At 36.2% G+C, this 20,502-nt stretch overlaps 2 protein-coding genes across 3 annotated transcripts in view; both read right to left on the bottom strand.

The window, feature by feature from the left end:
• Positions 1 to 16,442, bottom strand: part of LOC149815648 (acyl-acyl carrier protein thioesterase ATL3, chloroplastic-like) — a 30,378-nt gene extending 13,936 nt beyond the window's left edge. Inside the window, exons 1-5 of one of the 2 annotated variants that reach the window (XM_089989780.1) lie at positions 16,217 to 16,442; positions 16,027 to 16,127; positions 15,458 to 15,567; positions 14,889 to 14,984; positions 14,594 to 14,792 (exon numbers count right to left, since the gene is read on the bottom strand). In XM_089989780.1, the coding sequence (XP_089845906.1) occupies positions 14,694 to 14,792; positions 14,889 to 14,984; positions 15,458 to 15,567; positions 16,027 to 16,127; positions 16,217 to 16,437 (627 nt within the window). In that variant the 5' untranslated portion in view covers positions 16,438 to 16,442 and the 3' untranslated portion in view covers positions 14,594 to 14,693. Of the gene's footprint in view, positions 1 to 14,593; positions 14,793 to 14,888; positions 14,985 to 15,457; positions 15,568 to 16,026; positions 16,128 to 16,216 lie in introns of those variants that run through there. The other variant, XM_089989781.1, reaches the window with a different exon arrangement.
• LOC149815649 (acyl-acyl carrier protein thioesterase ATL1, chloroplastic-like) lies at positions 1,207 to 2,196 on the bottom strand. Its single transcript, XM_089989845.1, has 3 exons — positions 1,975 to 2,196; positions 1,785 to 1,885; positions 1,207 to 1,328 (listed from the first exon to the last, which is right to left on the bottom strand). The coding sequence occupies exons 1-3, from the start codon at positions 2,193 to 2,195 to the stop codon at positions 1,207 to 1,209; spliced, it is 444 nt and encodes a 147-aa protein (XP_089845971.1). The 5' UTR covers position 2,196.
• Positions 16,443 to 20,502: the final 4,060 nt, after the last annotated feature.

The raw sequence follows: 20,502 nt of genomic DNA, 5'->3' as shown, positions 1-20,502 counted from the left end.
TGGAACAAGAATACTGGTAGGACCAAATTGTTTCAGCACGCCTTATAATTGGATGTTGGTTTTACTAATAATAGGAAATAAAGGAAAAGGTATGCCAGCTCAGTAATTTTCTCTGAATATTACATGAAACAAACGGACCCTATTTATTTTGAACTACGCTAGGAATTGTGATGAATGAAAATGAGTGCACAAGAATTAATTTATTGATGATTGATAATAGTATGACAATTTAATTACAGAGTTGCAACAACACTAAAAGCTTTCACCATTTCTTCTATCTATTTGAACTAGAATGACTACATAAAGACACCATCATTTATTGGCAGCCTTCTTGAAGTAGAAAACACTAGCATTTTTCTCCTTTCTTTGTAGGGAATTTTGCTTTTGTGGATGTTGTAACGATGACCTCTAGCAGAAACATGTATCCATGGGTGGCAATGTGTACAATAGTAGCATCAAATAGTCTGCAACTTCAATTTTACTTCCGATGGAATACGTGCAGGATGGTTGTTTCTGTCAATCCAAGCAATTATTGAACTTCCTTCCAAGACTAGCTGAGAATTTAACAAGGAGAAAGTCAGCAGCAGTTTTTTCCATTTTTTTTATCGAATTGACATGATTTCTTCTTACTGTCAATTGTGATAGTTACCTCTTGATTTTGAAGCTTGAAAATGAAGAAATCGAAAAACAAACGTGTGGTAGAAACTTTTGAAATTTTCAGTCTCAGGACAAACTTATCTCCACGCTGCATCCACAATTACAAAGTGCAAACTTCTTAGCATCATGGAAGAAACCCTCTATCTATCTAGCTTATACAAATTGAAACTTGTAATATATTGTTCATCATACAAAATAAACAAAAATGATATTAACCCCTACTTATTTCATTGAGTGGAAAGACTGAAATAGTAGTGGTCCAAATCACGCTAAAATTCCGTATGATAAAATGGATAATCACCAAAGATGCTACAGTAACTGTGGTGTGATCCAGGAGAACACTTTACAAGTGTGTGCCCCTTTTCATTAGGGGGATAGGCGGGAAGCAGAGTGTTCTGCCCCCCTCTGTCTCTTAAAAGGGCGAAGCACTTTATAAGTGTTCGTCCAGAACACTGGACCACGCCTCGGGGCAGCCGCTACCTAGCACCAGCCGATAGGGCTGAATTGTTTGGTGAGCAACTCTGTCTGCTTTCTACAGTAATTGAATGGCTAACTACTTATTTGTAAAGGGGTGATAAACTTGAGAGACAGCTTGTGTGTTGCAGCTGCATGGCCTTCAGACTTCAATCCATCGATATCGATACCAACTCTGACAAACACATCTGTATAACCTAAAACACATATGGAATGTAGTGCACTTTAACTAGTGTACGCATTCAACCATCAAAGAAAAACAAAAATTTAGAGAAATCAATCTTGATACACATGTTTCACAATTGGCAGGCAATGATATGCCTGCCAAGAGGAACTAATTCTCCAATTCTTATTTCCATAAGCAATATGAAATAATTAGAGCTGGTAAAAAATGATAAACAGTATGTTAAAGAAGTATATTGCCAGTGGTGCGACTTGAAAATCAAAATCATGATGCTTGTGTGTAGACACATGTAAAGCTATGAATGCCGTCTCAATAAAATCAAATCATGATGATTGGGTTATATTCTTCTTTTGAATCTCATTTTTCTGAAGCCAAATACAGGGTTACATTTTGGTGAATCCATCAGTGCTGTAGCTCAAAAATGGTTAAAACCAAACTAGAAACAAAAACAAAACCATTGCAGTCTCACCATGTTCGAGGTAATGGGAATATATGGCATTATTAACAACTCCATATTGGTCCAATTCATAATCACGAACTTGAAGTTCAACATCGTGACAGCCCTGCACACTGAAGAAGTCAAATCCCAAATTAGTACTCTTTGATCCTCTTGTTATTAGGCCTGGCAATGGGCTATAGTTGTAGTGAGAGGGAAGTACCATGATCCATTTTGCACATCTTGGTTTTGGAGGAGGGTGCAAGGATCCTTGTTAAGGAGTAAGCTGCGAGGAGGTGTCAGACTAAGCAGTCTTTGAGATGGCAACTTGGTTGTTGATGGAACCCTAAGCAGAGTGGTTGAGTTTGAGCCTGCAGGCTGTGTGGTAATGGAAGGGTAGAAGGGGCGGAAAGCACCATAGCTGAACTTGGTTATGGCTTCCATCTTCTATCACCAAGTTGGGTTCCTTTGTGTCTAATTGCATCAATTTATATAACCTTATTCACAGCCTTCCCTTCCAGGCAGCCTCCTTCTCTGCATGTTCGATTTTGCCTTTTCCAATTTCTGTTGACTAAACAAGCATCTAACTAACTAGCACGTGGATTTTGTGTGTTAAATTCAAATCCAAGTTTGGATCTCAATGCGATTTTCTGCATGTCTTTTTCCAAGTACTCATAATTATGGTCCTTGCAATTGGGGGTGTCAACCGGTCGGGTTTGGTTCGGACCCAGGTGAAACCAGATTTTTGGGTATGGTATTGAGTCTGGACCCGAGTCTAATTAGGTCAACTATAAGAAAAACCATACTCGAACCTGATAAGAACTACGTGAGGCAGACCCAAACCATACCCAGTAAAACCATATTTTTTATAATTTTTACATTAAAAATTTGCAGGTCTTAATTGAAACTCGGGTTGGGCTGGTATATAATTTCATAAACTATACCCGGGTCCACGTATTACTGGGGATCCAGACCCAGGTTTTATTCAGGTCTTATTATTTATCACAATACCCGGACTACCCTATAAGGTTTGGTTCGAGTCAGGTCTGGGTAAACCCGACCCGTTGACACCCCTACTTGCAAGGTTCATGAGATGTAACCTGACCAGTAGACCAATAAAGCCACGAGAAATTCCAGCTTACTTGCACAGTCACAAACCTGGTTCTCGGGAAAACGTTGACGATAGAAAATATGTAGAGATTTTGAATAAAATGCTTCTTTCATAAGAAGATTACCAAATCTGGATGGTGTCGTTCACCTTTGACCAACGTACGTTCTGTTGGAAGTCAAGTTTGGCGTGACTCTTATGAACGATATTCCTTTAAAACAAGGTCTAAAACTTGAAAATTTTACCTATTGAAACCATATTAAACACTCTTGGTCTCATTAGTTTACTATACAATAATGATAGTGCAAGAATCCCTAGTGCATGATGCGCAATTGCCACCACCATGCAAAAAAAGAAAACACAAACAGACAAACTAAAGGCAAAGAATTATGTAAAAAAAATTATAGGTGCTTGAATGATTGCTAACATGTGTTAAGTTTGTCAATATGGACCAACGGGCGCTCCGCGGGGTTGGTAGGAGTTGCCAGTGGGTATCCTTGTGTGTGTTGGGAACCTTTCTGATAAAAGCTTTCATTTTTGGTATTCCAAAACAATTACCCTAATTTGGTGCAGATGGTAGAGAGAACTATCTCCGGATTCCCAAATCAAATTAAGCGGATGGTTCAAAGTCAAAAATGGTCCCCTTGAATTGCAGTGTGTTTGGAATGGCTCCCAAAGTGAGAATTCTCATCAGTAACACTACAAGAAAATTGTTAATTAGCGACGAAAATTTGCGATGGATTTTTTCCGTCTTAAATTTGCGAAAAATTAGCTAGAGAAAACTTTCTTCATGAATCCGTCGATAGGTAGCGACGGATTAGCGATGAAAAACTTTCATCGCTAAACTGTCACTACTTAGCGACGGATTAGAGACACCAATTTTTTTGTCGCTAATTCTCAATATAAGAAAACATTTTAGCGACGGATTTAGCGAGAGAATTTTTTCGTCGCTAATCCATTGCTAATTAGCGATGGAAAAATTCCCTCGAGAAATCCGTCGCTAATTTTCGATTTAAACCGAGCGCGAAATTTTCCCTCTCCCCATTCAAAATTTAAACTGACCTCACTCGATTTAAACCGACTTCGAATACTGAAGCAAGGAAACGAGAGAGAGAGAGAGAAACTAACCCGGCTTCAGACTCATCGGTCTCGTCGGCGACAAGGAACTCCATGACGCCGAGTCGGAGGCGAGAGAAGAGGATGAGAGGGAGCTCGTGATCGGCCTTCCTCTTGAGGTGGTTGGAACGCTCGACTTCCTCGGCACCGAAAGCTACATTGTAGAAGGCGACGACATCGGCCGCCCTCGGCGCCTGAACCAAAAGCTTCGGCCTGAGCATCGAGAACTTCGCAGCGGATTCGTCGTCGTTCTCTGCTCCGCTCCCGTTCTGGTGCTCCCCTCCTTCCTGCGCCATCTCTCACTTTCCCCTTCCCCTGAATGCACGAAATGAAACCCTAGAAATGGAACCACAACGAAGAAGAGGTAAAGCGAATGCACGAAAATGAAGAAGAAAAAAAATACAAACTAAGCAAACGCCGGTTCATAGAGGACGGCGACGCCGGAGAGCATGCTACTTAGCGACGTTTTTTTTTTTATTTTGTTTTTAAAATTTAGCGACATCTTAGCGATGGATAATGTCCATCGCTAATCTATCGCAAATTAGCGACGACAATAACGACATATAAGGTTTTTCGATAATTAGCAAGCAAACAATCGCGATGGATGCTATCCATCGCTTATCCGTCGCTAAACAGTTTAGCGATGACTTAGCGATGGATAGCGTCCATCACTAATCCACGATTTTCTTGTGGTGTAAGGTCAGTCTGGGTTAATAAGGCGCACCCTCCATCTGCTATCACATCCATCCAGATGGGCAATTGGAGACCGTTTGCTCACCCAAGAAAGACTCCAAAGTAAAGGCTTTCAGTTTCCAAGCTGTTTGTGTGATATCAACATCTTTGTTCGGATTTAGATGGAGACCAATAGGAAACATGTCAAGTAACATCCAGTCTTAGTTCAAAAAGAAATTCAAAGATAAAGCGGTGAGACAAGGCTGGGAAAGAACATTCCAGGTGATTATAATAGATAATATGGAAACTACTGAACCAACAAGTGTTTGAGCAACAAAGGAAGAATCTCAATCAGATAAAAATCGAAACAGATTCTTCAAGTCATAGGTAAATCGGAAGAATGGAGCGGATGGTCAGATATTCTCACATTAATAGATCCAGGTGCTAAAGTAGAGATGGGCAGCTGGCTGGCCCTAGAGTTTAAAATTTTTAAATTTCTAGAAGGAAGAAGCTCTGTGACAAATATCGCGAGATTTATAAAAATCTCGTAATAATGTCATGAGAAATTGCCTGAAAGTTTAAAACAATAATTTCTCTTGAGATTTTCAAACCGTGACAAATATCGCGATATTTACGTTTTTTAACACATATTTATCATGAAAACACCCCAGATTTTTATTTTTAAATGACAAATTTATGAAAAATTTCAAAATCTCTTGAGTTCTTTACTATCGATATTTTGCGTTTTAATCTTTTGTCACTATGGGAAGAAGCTAGGGTCTTGACATTCCACTAGGTATTAGGAATCTTTTGTCTAGTTGGGAAAGATTTGATGTACAAAAATCTAACTACAGATGAAATCAAATAGCTCGTAATTTATCTAGAATAGAAAAGAGGGAATTCAAAAATCATGGAAGGATCATTCCCCATATTGGTCCCTCATCACGATTATTGAATCTTAATGAAATCTGGTATTGGTTTGCCTAACCCCAGCTTGCATTTCAAAAAAAAAAGATTTCTCCCCTGCACAAGCTGACACCCAACATAGGCCTATGATCCTATCCTCGAAGGTTAACGTCGTCGACACGAGGTATGAAAGGTAGAGCCAGCATGACCAAGTCTTCTTGCCAGAAGAGGTTTCTTCATGTTATAAATGGAAAAGAGAAAGAGAGAGATAATTTAGTAATATTTGATAACTAACAATAATATTTTTTTTTCTTAAAAAATATATTAAAACATGCCTAAAATTTGCAATAATCAAAATACACCCAACTTTTTCTAATTACAATAGGCATTTCACTGCAAGTTTTGGTACTAATATGTTACACATTTGGCTTACCACCATCCAAAAGTGCGTGAAGATTTAGGCCAACAAACGCTCTAGTTCTGCCCCATTTGTGTATAGCATTTTGTTCTAGTTAATTTGTGTTTTTGTTTGAAGTGATCATTTAATATGTCAGAGTTTCAACCCATATTATATTGGAATCGATTTGCATAGGATATGTCTAAATCTGAGCCAGATATGAAATTATTATGATCATGGTTCTCTTCATATCCAATTCAAAATCGGGAAAATAATTGTAAAACCCATAAATTTTTTATACTTTACAAGAAATAACTGTAAAGCGAGGCTACAATATTATTCAAAATTAAGCTATAAATTCATTTATAATTCAAGTATTAATGGGGATTCAAAATAAATTCCACGTTGAGACTATATTCTAAATCAGGGTTTTATTTTTAATCATATTTAATCCATATTTAAGCTGAACTTAAATAAAAACTTAATTTGAGTTTTAATATTAGTCAGGATTCGAACTAAGTGCATATTTTAATTTGAAGTCTTATTAAATTTTGATTTCAATTTATGTAGTTTTATCAATTCAAATTTTGATTTAAAAATTCGAATTTAGATAGGATTTGAATTTGAATTTGGATTGAATAAATATAGCTCAAACATTATAACTAGATATGAGTTTGATTCAAATCTAAATTAAAACTTAATCGAATATTAGTTCATGTTTGAAACCTGATGTACGAAATCAAATAGTCAATACGACCACAGGTCCTACCGACTCGGGTAGGAATCATTTTCGAAATGCATTATTGAGAAAATGATATTTTTATAAAAGAAATTTCATAATAATAATTTAGTTAGACACTGTGTTATAGGGTTTATAGGATTTAAAAGAATTTTCAATATGAGGAAGTAACCCCTACATGCCCTAGGTCTCACTGAGCCTATAGAGCTCAATTTTTTCAGATATAAATTCTGAGAAATTAGAATTAAACCTTAAAAGAATAATTTGAATAAGTAATTTAATTATGTGGAGAATTCAAAATTTCATAGTAGAATTTAATTAGGTATTGATTTAACTAAATTTCGCTTAGAAGCATTTCATGGGTATTTATAAGTCCATGAAATATTCCAATTGAATTTAAAGTGAATTTAATTTGAATTTCATAGAATGGATTTCAAAAATTAACTAAAACTTATAAAATAGTAGGAGTCCAAAGGTGGGCCATCCCATCTTATGTGACATCCAAGTTTAAAGTTTAAAATGATAAAAACAAAAATAAACTTTAAAATAAGGTTAAAATAAAACTTACCAAAAAAATAAAAACAAGAGAGAAAAGTCAAAAGTTACCTTACTTGAAAATCAAACACCAAAAGGACTAAGACCCTATGACACATAGTTCACCATAAATATCAAGCAATAGTAGCAAGGGTATGTGTATGAACACTGAAGCAAACTTGCAGTTCCCTAAAGGGCATAAACCGAGGACTCGGACCAGATATTATTTTTCAAAGGTGTACGCAAAGAAAAATCCCACCGTACATGATAATTATTTCAATAAATAACTTGAAAGAGAGAAAATGACGTGCAAACCTACCAAAATTTGGCAGAGGTGGCTCAACGCAACATTTGATACCCTCATAGGTTGTAGCTAACACTTTCTTATGTTCGGTATAGTCACAACCAAGAACATCTCTTGCAGAACTTGTCATGGTGAAACAATGAGGTTTAGGTAAAAAACGGATTGGACCTAGTTTACGTTCGACTTGGATCAAACCTACCTTAAGTGGTCTAGGCTAGATGAGATGAGTTATACCTAGTCAAGGAAAAGGTTGAGGAGGTCAAGCAGTCAGGGTCAAGGGGTCTTAACCCAACTAGGTTTATTGTATGTCAAGTCAATCCAAGCTCACCTCAGCTCAGTCTAGGTCGAGTGGGCTTAACCTAGGCTAAGACCAAAACAAAGAAAGCGAAAGAAAGACTAACCTAGTAGGTCAAGTGGTCTTGACCCAGGTGGGCTCAAGTTAAGCTACGCAGGTCCAAACTCACTTCAAGTGGGCTTGGTCTAAGCTAGAACCAAGAGAGAAGAGAGGAAATAAAAGCCAAAGAAAAAGAAGAGAGAGAGAGGAGCACAATTTTCTAAGGGGGTTCTCCTCTTGTTTATAAGAAATTAAATGGATCTTGGATTTATGTGTAGACTGGGTCTGATCTAATTAGTTGATCTGATCCAAGATCCAAACTTAAGACCAAAGCATAGGGACAAATATCGCGAGAAATTGCCTGAAAGTTTAAAACGACAATTTCTCATGAGATTTTCAAAATATCAAGAGATTTATGAAAAAAACATAAATATTGCTTTAAATGCAATATTTATGTTTTAAATGACTATTTATCACAAAAAATAATGTATTTTTATTTTTAAATAATTTTTATTAATATTTTCTTATAAAAAATAATTTCATATTTTTTAATTTATTTTTTTATTGTCGAGATTTTGCAAAAAAAGAATGTGAAATTTATGGAATGTTTTCAATTTCTCACGAGTTTTTGAAAAATGAGAAATTGTCGATAAAAATGTTTGTCACTATGGAACAAAGTAATATAAAGACATCCATATCCCTGTAGAGCCCACTTGATATTTTTATGAGATATTTATATAGGGCCTACAAGATATTTTTATGAGATATTTATGTGCCGATTAACAGGCAGTTGAATCCTACCAGGCAATCCCACTGATCAGATATATGTGAAATCGTGGGTCAATTATATGGACAAAATCTTGCTGGAAATCAGCAAAATTGTGACATCAATTAACAACACTATAAAAATGTAATTCAAGGTGATATTATTATTAGCAACACTGTATATTTGAATTCCTACAATATAATCACTCGGTCCAAACATGGGAATGTGAAAACAAATCCCACATAATTTTTTGGCTTTAAACCACCTCAGGTGGTGTCAAGCTATGAGAAACGAAGCAAAAACCCTTGGAAACTTGTTCCTAAGAAAATGGATCTCTTGATAGATTAAAAGCTTGCATAGTTGCTAAAGGATACATCCAACTACCAAGAGTTAAATTTATTGAGACATCTTCTCCCGTCATCACACAACCACCATAACCATAACGTAAAGATTTTTACTTCACTGACGTGAAATATAGTCATGACAGTATAACGTACTTCTTTACTGACATGAACATATTTCAGGCCAGTAAATATAATTTGTTACTAGTGCGCCAATTCAAAGGTAATTTCTTGTAGCATTGGCTCATAGGTGAAAATTTTGACAATTAGTTAAGAAAAATACTTTCTCATGTGGTTTTTTAATTGAACCTTTATTAATGGTACAATAGCTCAGATTCCAAGATTCTCAAAGGCATAATTATAGTTATAATTTAAAAAGGGCTTTATAAGGACTTAAGCAGTTGTCTCGAGCATGGTTTGATATGTTCAACATTTTCTTATTGGCCATGGGATTTTATTGCAGTGATGCAGTTTTTTGTTTTAAATTTGCCAAAAGAATCTAGGTTGTATACTATTGCTTCTCTATGTTGATGACACTATAATTATAGGAAGTAATTACACATTTTTCATTCAGTTTATTTCCAAATTAAATTTCAAATTCACTATGAAGGACTTATGAGATATTCACCACTTTCTTTGAGTGCCAATAAACAACCAACTATTTTTTTTTCAAGTTTTGAAGCTGAGTATCATTTTTTCTCATCAATGGCAGCATAAATCCCACAACTTAACTCCATTATTGAGGATCTTGGCATTGATATTCCCAAGGTCCAACTATTTTTTTATGATAATTTATCTATTCTTCACATGGCAGTTAATATTGTTTTTCATTTGAGATCGATTGTCACTTTGTTTGTGAGAATGTGGCTCAACAACAACTAGTTACATGGTTCATCCCCCTACAATTACAAGTAGCAGATGTGTTTACCAAGCCAGTAACTAAATCCTTTTCACTCTTCCAAAAAAGCATTTTAAACTCTTAAAAAAAATCTAAATTCATGCTTCAGAATTCAAGGCCCAAACTTGGATTATGGGAAAGTACTAGTGATACTAGTCTGGATTTCAAATTGATCCAAATACCAGCAAATGAAGGATCAAATGGTACAAGTATTCTAGAAGAGTTGAAGGATAAGTATGAAGTATCAAAGGATAAGTCTGCAACTCTCCATTCTCAATAAATCAGACTACAAGGGAAGGAAACTCGGTGATGATGAAAACTACCAACTGTTGTATTGTAGCTGAGTGATCTCACTACGATATGTGGGAAATAGTCTTTATAATTGTAAAGAGCTAATTATTGTATAATAAGAAAAGCATTATCCCTCCTTTCGAACCAAGTAAATAGAGTGCGTTTACTTTCCTTTTCTTCTTCTCACTTTTTTTTAGACCTTTCATGAAAATGGGTATATAGATTGCAAAAAAAAATCCTGCTAGCTCAGCCTTCACATGAGAATGTTGGATATTTTGGACCAGGTCTAACCTTAAGTGACCCAGTTTGACACAAGGCACTAATAAAGGCATTAGTGGAGAGTGGGTTACACTAATGTGAAGAGTTCACATTCAATATGGCATGTGAAGGGTTCACGTACATGAATGCCCTGTATGTAACCCCCCACTCTCCTCCCACTTTAAATTGAGGCATGATTGTTGGTGTAGCTTTTATGAAAGCAATTTTTAAAACAAATTTTCAATAAAACTCGCGTGTAAACTATACACCAAATAATAAAAATAAACCAGTTTACACTAGTGAAAATTACATGAAATGACATGGAAATTACATGAAAGTATTAAAAATTGCATTTATGAAAAAGTTATAAAAATGCATTAAGTAATGATGGAAATGCAAACCAATCAATATGTGATATATGTGCTTTGAATGTAATAACTTTAATGTTTTGCAGCATATTGATAGAGGGAGTAAAATCTTCATCTCTGCATCTAAATGCTTCATCTTTGATTAAGTTTGTCATCATCAAAAAGGGGAAGATTGTTACGACAATGAAGTCGTACATGATACTTCAAGTACAAGGTTTTGATGATGAACAAGTGAATCAACTGCATTTCAGCTAAGGCAATGAAAAAAGATGACAAGCATTGAAGAAATCGATGAAGAATCTTTGAAGACTAGTGTGCATATGTTAAATTCATTAAAAGTCTTAGATTCATGTAAGAGCCTTACTTAGAGTGCATATTTTGGTTGCATTTCAGCTAAAAAGTCTTTTGAAAAACTTTTCTAAAAGAACCCTTCATGAAAATCTTTTTAGAAAACTCTTTATTTAATTTTTGGTGTTTATTAGTCGACCACTAGACTCACCAATTGACTAATCCTTTTGCGCCAAATTTTCTAAACAAAATGTCATTTTTATCAAATTAGTCGACCGAAGGTTTTATTAGTCAACCAGACAAAATGTCTATTTTTTGGAAATTTAGCAGCAGTCGACTAATGCTTTTATCAGTCGACCGGACAAAACTTGTGTTTTTTAGAAAAATTTAGCAGCAGTCGACTGAAAGGTTTTTCAGTCCACTGATGATATTATCAGTCGACTAACTTTTCTCTACTCAACTAAGTTTCAAAACTTTAGATTTTCAAACGGATTGATTAACAGATCAGTCGACCGACGATAATTGTCAATCTACTAATAGCTAATTATTACTCGACTAACTTCTATTCCAGTCGACTAATTTTGTCGTTTTTCTTGAAACTTTAAAAATGCGTGTCTTTTCATTTTTCAAGCGTTTTGATCGTTTAAAATGGACTGTTTTGACACCCTTTCATACCCTCAACGTATGGAATCTTTCAACTATAAATATGAGAGCATTTTACACTCAAAAGCACTACAATTCAATCAATTACTCTTAGCTTTTCACTCATATCCATTTTCTCACTCACGTGATATTTTTCACTTCAGTTTTTCACTTAAATTCCTTTGAGAGATAGTGAATTCGTGAGTAGAGTATTTTAACAACCTCAAAAGCAAATTGTATCTCATTTGTATTCATAAGAAGGGCTCATAGGTTGTATTGTAAGTTGTTACTTGTTTCAATTTTCTGTAAAAGGAAGGACTCCTTGGTTTAAAGGAGTTGTTTGCTTTCAGTAGGTGTGTTACTGAAAGTAAGACCAGATTTGGTCTGTATGATCTTGTAGTTACACAATGTTGATAGTTGAATTCTCAAGCGGGTTTTGCTTGGGGACTAGATGTAGGTCGGGAAAGTCCGAACCAGGATAAATTATTGTGTTATTTGTGTGTTTGCTTTGTGAATTGCAAAATCCGTCAAAATTTTGAAGACAATTTTTAAAAGCACTATTCACCCCCCTCTAGTGCTCGTTGCCTCGATCCTACTGCACTTTCAGGGGGGTGGTCGACCAAGAGGCGATTGATTTGAAATTTGGAAGAAAAAAGAAAATCGTGATTGAGAGCTTGGCTATCATTTGGTTTTGAAAGAAGTCCTTTGAGAAAGGTTAGAGAAAATCGTGTGAGGGTGCTGATTCAAGAAAAATACCTCTTGTGCTTGTGTGGACAAATCTTGTGTTTGTGTTATTCTGCATTTGAGGAAGTTGTTGAAGTGTTCTTCGATCTTGTTGTTGCAAACACGATAACACTTTTTTCGAACTTGTTAGCTATATCTTGTGTTCATTATATATTTGTTATCATCGACCGGTAGATTCCTTGTTCAAGATTGTGAGACTATTTCTAAAGTGTTAATGAAATTGTTCATGTGATTCTGGTTGTTCAGAAACTCATTTTGTTGATGTATGTTTGGGTTTTGATAAAACTCATTTTCTACTAAGGAGAGTCGTTTATGCATTCAGGATTGTCAGACATTGTCCCGGTATTTTGACTATATCGCCTTAGATACTAGTCCAAATCGAGTGATCATTGGCTTGTTGGAAAGCTAATATTCTCCCCTTCAAGTTTTCTTCTTACTATTTTTCTTGAAGCATCATTGTTAGGATGCTAAAATCCCCGACAAGTTTCAGTCAATTGCATAAGACCAGAGTTTCATCCTGTGCATCACATCACTGCTGCTATTTCGTGTTTTCATCATATCTTTTTGTTTACTAAACAAAAAATTCCAAATTATAACTTGTTAGAAAATCAACACCTAGAGCTTCAACTTTCATGTTTATGATGTTTCCTGAATCAAGTTTGATGTTAGTCTAAAATATCCATCAATCTATGTTAATCGAAAGATATTTTAGATCTAGACTATCTGTTATATTCTTGATAGCATCTCCTATTTGCAGTGCATCTTTGTCATCCCTGCTTTGTTTATTGAACTGAAGCACAATCTAAAAAAATAATATTTAGATTGAGAATCCTCATGTTTTGATTTTTTGTTGATTCCATTGTTTACTGTGTCAAAAAGTTGATTACTTTTTTGCATGTTTGATACCTTGTTCATCGGCTCATTTAGCATAGAAAAGAAAATACAATATCATAATCTAGGTATAAGTTTCAACATCTTACTCCAAAAATTACAAACTCGGATTTTTTGGAAAGATAATAAGATTTGGCATAACTTACCTATTTGGAGTTTTTCCAAACTCCATCGGCAAAGGGATCAAAATCTCTCTCCAAGTAGTCGGACTAGTCACCTGCATATTTTGGGTGTCCTGTCCATGCGCTCCATAGAATCTGTAATAACTCTGCCTACACAGATCTGAATCTGGCATTTTTGGATCTGTTGGAAAGGTGTGTGCGTCGCACAACTTTCATGTGTTAGCCACCTCTGTCGAAACAGAGTGCTCAGACTTTGAAGTATAGATTATTTGAGTCCTATTCAGACTCAACAAGTAAACTTAGATTCCATGCGTGGAGATCCATTTGTATCTCATATCGTGGATTGACTTCCGTGACGAGTCCGCCATCAAATGAAGGATAAAATGGTATCGATATTCTAGAAGGCTTGAAGGATAAGTATGGAGTATCAAAGGGTAAGTATGCAACTCTACAATCTCAGCAAATCAAACTACAAAGGAAGGAAACTCGATGAGGATGAAAAAAACCACCAGTTGTTGTATTGTAAGTGAGTGATCTCACCATGATATGTGAGAAATAGTCTATACAATTGTAAAGAGCCAAGGATGCTAAAATAAGAAAAGCATTATCTCTTCTGCTGAATCACGTAAATAGAGTGTGTTTACTTAAATTTTCTTCTTCTTCTCACTTCCGTTTAGACCTTTCATGGAAATGGGTACAAATTTCAAAAAAAAAATTCTGTTAGCTTAGCCTTCACATGAGAATGCTTTCATAGGTGGGGAGGTATGAAAGGATTGGAACAAGAATACTGGTAGGACCAAATTGTGTCAGCACGAATTATAATTGGATGTTCGTTTTACTAATAATAGGAAAGAAAGGAAAAGGGATGCCAGCTCAGCAATTTTCTCTGAAAATTACATGAAACAAACCGACCCTATTTATTTTGAACTACGCTAGGAATAGTATGGAATGGAAATGAGTGCACAAGAATTAATTTATTGATGATTGATAATAGTATGACAATTTAATGACAGAGTTGCAACAGCAATAAAAGCTTTCACCATTTCTTCTATCTATTTGAACTAGAATGACTACATAAAGACACCATTTGGCAGCCTTCATGAGGTAGAAAACACTAGCATTTTTCTGCTTTCTTTGTAGGGAATTTTGCTTTTGTGGATGTTGTATCGATGACCTCTAGCAGAAACATGTATCCATGGGTGGCAATGTGTACAATAGTAGCATCAAATAGTCTGCAACTTCAATTTTACTTCTGATGGAATACGTGCAGGATGGTTGTTTCTGTCAATCCAAGCAATTATTGAACTTCCTTCCAAGACTAGCTGAGAATTTAACAAGCAGAAAGTCAGCAGCAGTTTTTTCCATTTTCTTTTATCGAATTGACATGATTTCTTCTTACAGTCAATTGTGACAGTTACCTCTTGATTTGGAAGCTTGAAAATGAAGAAATCGAAAAACAAACGTGTGGTAGAAACTTTTGAAATTTTCAGTCTCAGGACAAACCTATCTCCACGCTGCATCCACAATTACAAAGTGCAAACTTCTTAGCATCATGGAAGAAACCCTCTATCTATCTAGCTTATACAAATTGAAACTTGTAATATATTGTTCATCATACAAAATAAACAAAAATGATATTAACCCCTACTTATTTCATTGAGTGGAAATACTGAAATAGTAGTGGTCCAAATCCTGCTAAAATTCCGTATGATAAAATGGATAATCACCAAAGATGCTACAGTAACTGTGGTGTGATCCAGGAGAACACTTTACAAGTGTGTGCCCCTTTTCATTATGGGGATAGGCGGGAAGCAGAGTGTTCTGCCCCCCTCTCTCTCTTAAAAGGGCGAAGCACTTTATAAGTGTTCGTCCAGAACACTGGACCACGCCTCGGTGCAGCCGCTACCTAGCACCAGCCGATAGGGCTGAATTGTTTGGTGAGCAACTCTGTCTACTTTCTACAGTAATTGAATGGCTAACTACTTACCTGTAAAGGAGTGATAAACTTGAGAGACAGCTTGTGTGTTGCAGCTGCATGGCCTTCAGACTTCAATCCATCGATATCGATACCAACTCTGACAAACACATCTGTATAACCTAAAACACATAGGGAATGTAGTGCACTTTAACTAGTGTGCGCATTCAACCATCAAAGAAAAACAAAAATTTAGAGAAATCAATCTTGATACACATGCATGTTTCACAATTGGCAGGCAATCATATGCCTGCCAATAAGAACTAATTCTCCAATTCTTATTTCCATAAGCAATATGAAATAATTAGAGCTGGTAAAAAATGATAAACAGTATGTTAAAGAAGAATATTGTCAGTGGTGCGCTTGAAAATCAAAATCATGATGCTTGTGTGTAGACACATGTAAGCCTATGAATGCCGTCTCAATAAAATCTAATCATGATGATTGGGTTATATTCTTCTTTTGAATCTCATTTTTCTGAAGCCAAATACAGGGTTACATTTTGGTGAATCCATCAGTACTGTAGCTCAAAAATGGTTAAAACCAAACTAGAAACAAAAACAAAACCATTGCAGCCTCACCATGTTCGAGGTAATGGGAATATATGGCATTATTAACAACTCCATATTGGTCCAATTCATAATCACGAACTTGAAGTTCAACATCGTGACAGCCCTGCACACTGAAGAAGTCAAATCCCAAATTAGTACTCTTTGATCCTCCTGTTATTAGGCCTGGCAATGGGTTATAGTTGTAGTGAGAGGGAAGTACCATGATCCATTTTGCACATCTTGGTTTTGGAGGAGGGTGCAAGGATCCTTGTTAAGGAGTAAGCTGCGAGGAGGTGTCAGACTAAGAAGTCTTTGAGATGGCAACTTGGTTGTTGATGGAACCCTAAGCAGAGTGGTTGAGTTTGAGCCTGCAGGCTTTGTGGTAATGGAAGGGTAGAAGGGGCGGAAAGCACCATAGCTGAACTTGGTTATGGCTTCCATCTTCTATCACCAAGTTGGGTTCCTTTGTGTCTAATTGCATCAATTTATATAACCTTATTCACAGCCTTCCCTTCCAGGCAGCCTCCTTCTCTGCATGTACGATTTTGCCTTTTCCAATTTCTGTTGACTAAACAAGTATCTAACTAACTAGCACGTGGATTTTGTGTGTTAAATTCAAATCCAAGTTTGGATCTCAATGCGATTTTCTGCATGTCTTTTTCCAAGTACTCATAATTATGGTCCTTGCAATTGGGGGTGTCAACCGGTCGGGGACCCAGGTGAAACCAGATTTAAACCAGGAATTTTGGGTATGGTATTGAGTCTGGACCCGAGTCTAATTAGGTCAACTATAAGAAAAACCATACTCGAACCTGATATGAACTACGTGAGGCAGACCCAAACCATACCCAGTAAAACCATATTTTTTATAATTTTTACATTAAAAATTTGCAGGTCTTAATTGAAACTCGGGTTGGGCTGGTATATAATTTCATAAACTATACCCGGGTCCACGTATTACTGGGGATCCAGACCCAGGTTTTATTCAGGTCTTATTATTTATCACAATACCCGGACTACCCTATAAGGTTTGGTTCGAGTCAGGTCTGGGTAAACCCGACCCGTTGACACCCCTACTTGCAAGGTTCATGAGATGTAACCTGACCAGTAGACCAATAAAGCCACGAGAAATTCCAGCTTACTTGCACAGTCACAAACCTGGTTCTCGGGAAAACGTTGACGATAGAAAATATGTAGAGATTTTGAATAAAATGCTTCTTTCATAAGAAGATTACCAAATCTGGATGGTGTCGTTCACCTTTGACCAACGTACGTTCTGTTGGAAGTCAAGTTTGGCGTGACTCTTATGAACGATATTCCTTTAAAACAAGGTCTAAAACTTGAAAATTTTACCTATTGAAACCATATTAAACACTCTTGGTCTCATTAGTTTACTATACAATAATGATAGTGCAAGAATCCCTAGTGCATGATGCGCAATTGCCACCACCATGCAAAAAAAGAAAACACAAACAGACAAACTAAAGGCAAAGAATTATGTAAAAAAAATTATAGGTGCTTGAATGATTGCTAACATGTGTTAAGTTTGTCAATATGGACCAACGGGCGCTCCGCGGGGTTGGTAGGAGCTGTCAGTGGGTATCCTTGTGTGTGTTGGGAACCTTTCTGATAAAAGCTTTCATTTTTGGTATTCCAAAACAATTACCCTAATTTGGTGCAGATGGTAGAGAGAACTATCTCCGGATTCCCAAATCAAATTAAGCGGATGGTGCAAAGTCAAAAATGGTCCCCTTGAATTGCATTGCAGTGTGTTTGGAATGGCTCCCAAAGTGAGAATTCTCATTAGTAAGGTCAGCCTGGGAAGTCATGGTGAAGAAAAACCCATATTTCGATGCAGATGGGTTAATAAGGCCCACCCTCCATCTGCTATCACATCCATCGAGATGGGCAATTGGAGATTGTTTGCTCACCCAAGAAAGACTCCAAAGTAAAGGCTTTCAGTTTCCAAGCTAATTGTGTGATATCAACATCTTTGTTCTGATTTAGATGGAGACCGGTAGGAAACATGTCAAGTAACATCCGGTCTTACTTCAAAAAGAAATTCAAAGATAAAGTGGTGAGACACAAGGCTGGGAAAGAACATTCCAGGTGATTATAATAGATAATATGGAAACTACTGAACCAACAAGTGTTTGAGCAACAAAGGAAGAATCTCAATCAGATAAAAAAGGAAGGCACAGATTCTTCAAGTCCTAGGTAAATCGGAAGAATGGAGCGGATGGTCAGACATTCTCACATTAATAGATCCAGCTGCTAAAGTAGAGAAGGGCAGCTGGCTGGCCCTAGGGATTAAAAATTTTAAATTTCTAGAAGGAAGAAGCTCTGTGACAAATATCGTGAGATTTATAAAAATCTCGTAATAATGTCACGAGAAATTGCCTGAAAGTTTAAAACAATAATTTCTCTTGAGATTTTCAAACCGTGACAAATATCGCGATATTTACGTTTTTTAACACATATTTATCATGAAAACACCCGACTTTTATTTTTAAATGCAAGATTTATGAAAAAATTCAAAATCTCTTGTGTTCTTTACTACCGATATTTTGCCGTTTTAATCTTTTGTCACTATGGGAAGAAGCCAGGGTCTTGACATTCCTCTAGGTATGCGGAATCTTTTGTCTAGTTGGCAAAGATTTGATGTACAAAAATCTAACTACAGATGAAATCAAATGGCTCGTAATTTATCTAGAATAGAAAAGAGGGAATCCAAAAATCGTGGAAAGATCATTCTCCATATTGGTCCCTCATCACGATTATTGATTCTTAATGAAATCTGGTATTGGTTTGCCTAACCCCAGCTTGCCTTTCAACAACAACAACTACGCCTTCATCCCAAAACAATTGGGGTCGGCGATATGAACCAACAAAGAAAATCATTATGGGTCTTCCACATGAATCCTTCTCCTCCATTCATTTCTATCCAATGCCATGTCCTCAGTGAGGTTCAAAGCCTTCATATCCTTTCCTATCACCTCCATCCATGTCTTCCTAGGCCTACCCCGACCTCTTTTAACTAATATATTTTCCTATTTCTCCATCCTTCTAACTGGAGCATCATTAGGCCTTCGTCGAATATGTCCAAACCGCCGTAAACGATTCTCTCTCATCTTATTTTTAATGGGTTCAACACCTACCTTCTTACGTATCTCCTCGTTCCGAATCTTATCTTTTATTGTATTTCCACACATCCATCTCACCATACGCATCTCAGCTACACTCATTTTTTGAATATGATGTCTCTTGGCAGCCCAACATTCTGTGCCATATAGTAAAGCGGGCCTAATAGTCATCCTATAAAACTTTTCCTTCAACCGCAATGGCATTCTACGATCGCACAACACTCCAGTTGCACTCTTCCATTTCATCCACCCAACCTTTATCCTATGATTTACATCTCCATCAATTTCTCCATACTTTTGAATGATAGATCCCAAATATTTGAAAGAACCATCCACCGGTATTTCTTTCTCACCAAGCTTCACTACACTCCCATCTCTATTTCGTTGCTTACTAAATCGACATTCCGTGTATTCTGTCTTACTCTTACTCAACTTAAAACCTCTTGCTTCCAATGTCTGTCTCCATAATTCTAACTTAGCATTAACCCCAGCTTTCCTTTCAAAAACAAAAAAAAAAAATTCTCCCCTGCACAAGCTGACACCCAACATAGGCCTATGATCCTATCCTCGAAGGTTAATGTCGTCTGCACGAGGTATGAAAGGTAGAGCCAGCATGACCAAGTCTTCTTGCCGGAAGAGGTTTCTTCATGTTATAAATGGAAAAGAGAGAGAGAGAGAGAGAGAGATAATTTAGTAATATTTGATAACTAACAATAATATTTTTTTTCTTAAAAAATATCTTAAAACATGCCTAAAATTTTGGCAATAATCAAAATACACCCAACTTTTTCTAATTACAATAGGCATTTCACTGCAAGTTTTGGTACTAATGTGTTACACATTTGGCTTACCACCATCCAAAAGTGCATGAAGATTTAGGCCAACAAACGCTCTAGTTCTGCCCCATTTGTGTATAGCTTTTTGTTCTAGTTAATTTGTGTTTTTGTTTGAAGTGATCATTTAATATGTCAGAGTTTCAACCCATATTATATTGGAATCAATCTGCATAGGATATGTCTAAATCTGAGTCAGATACGAAATTATTATGATCATGGTTTTCTTCATATCCAATTCAAAATTGGGAAAATAATTGTAAAACCGAGGCTAAAATATTATTCAAAATTAAGCTGAAGTCTTATTAAATTTTGATTTCAATTTATGTAGTTTTATCAATTCGAATTTTGATTAAAAAATTCGAATTTGGATCGGATTTGGATTTGAATTTGAATTCGGATTGAATAAATATGGCTCGAACATTATAACTAGATGTGAGTTTGATTCAAATCTAAATTAAGACTTAATCGAATATTACTTCAAGTTTGAAACCTGATGTACGAAATCAAATAGTCAATACAACCACAGG

Source organism: Nuphar pumila, chromosome 15 (assembly GCF_984573655.1).
Source record: "Nuphar pumila chromosome 15, dmNupPumi1.hap1.1, whole genome shotgun sequence".
NCBI lineage: Eukaryota > Viridiplantae > Streptophyta > Magnoliopsida > Nymphaeales > Nymphaeaceae > Nuphar > Nuphar pumila.
This window is presented reverse-complemented; position numbering and strand designations above follow the sequence as displayed.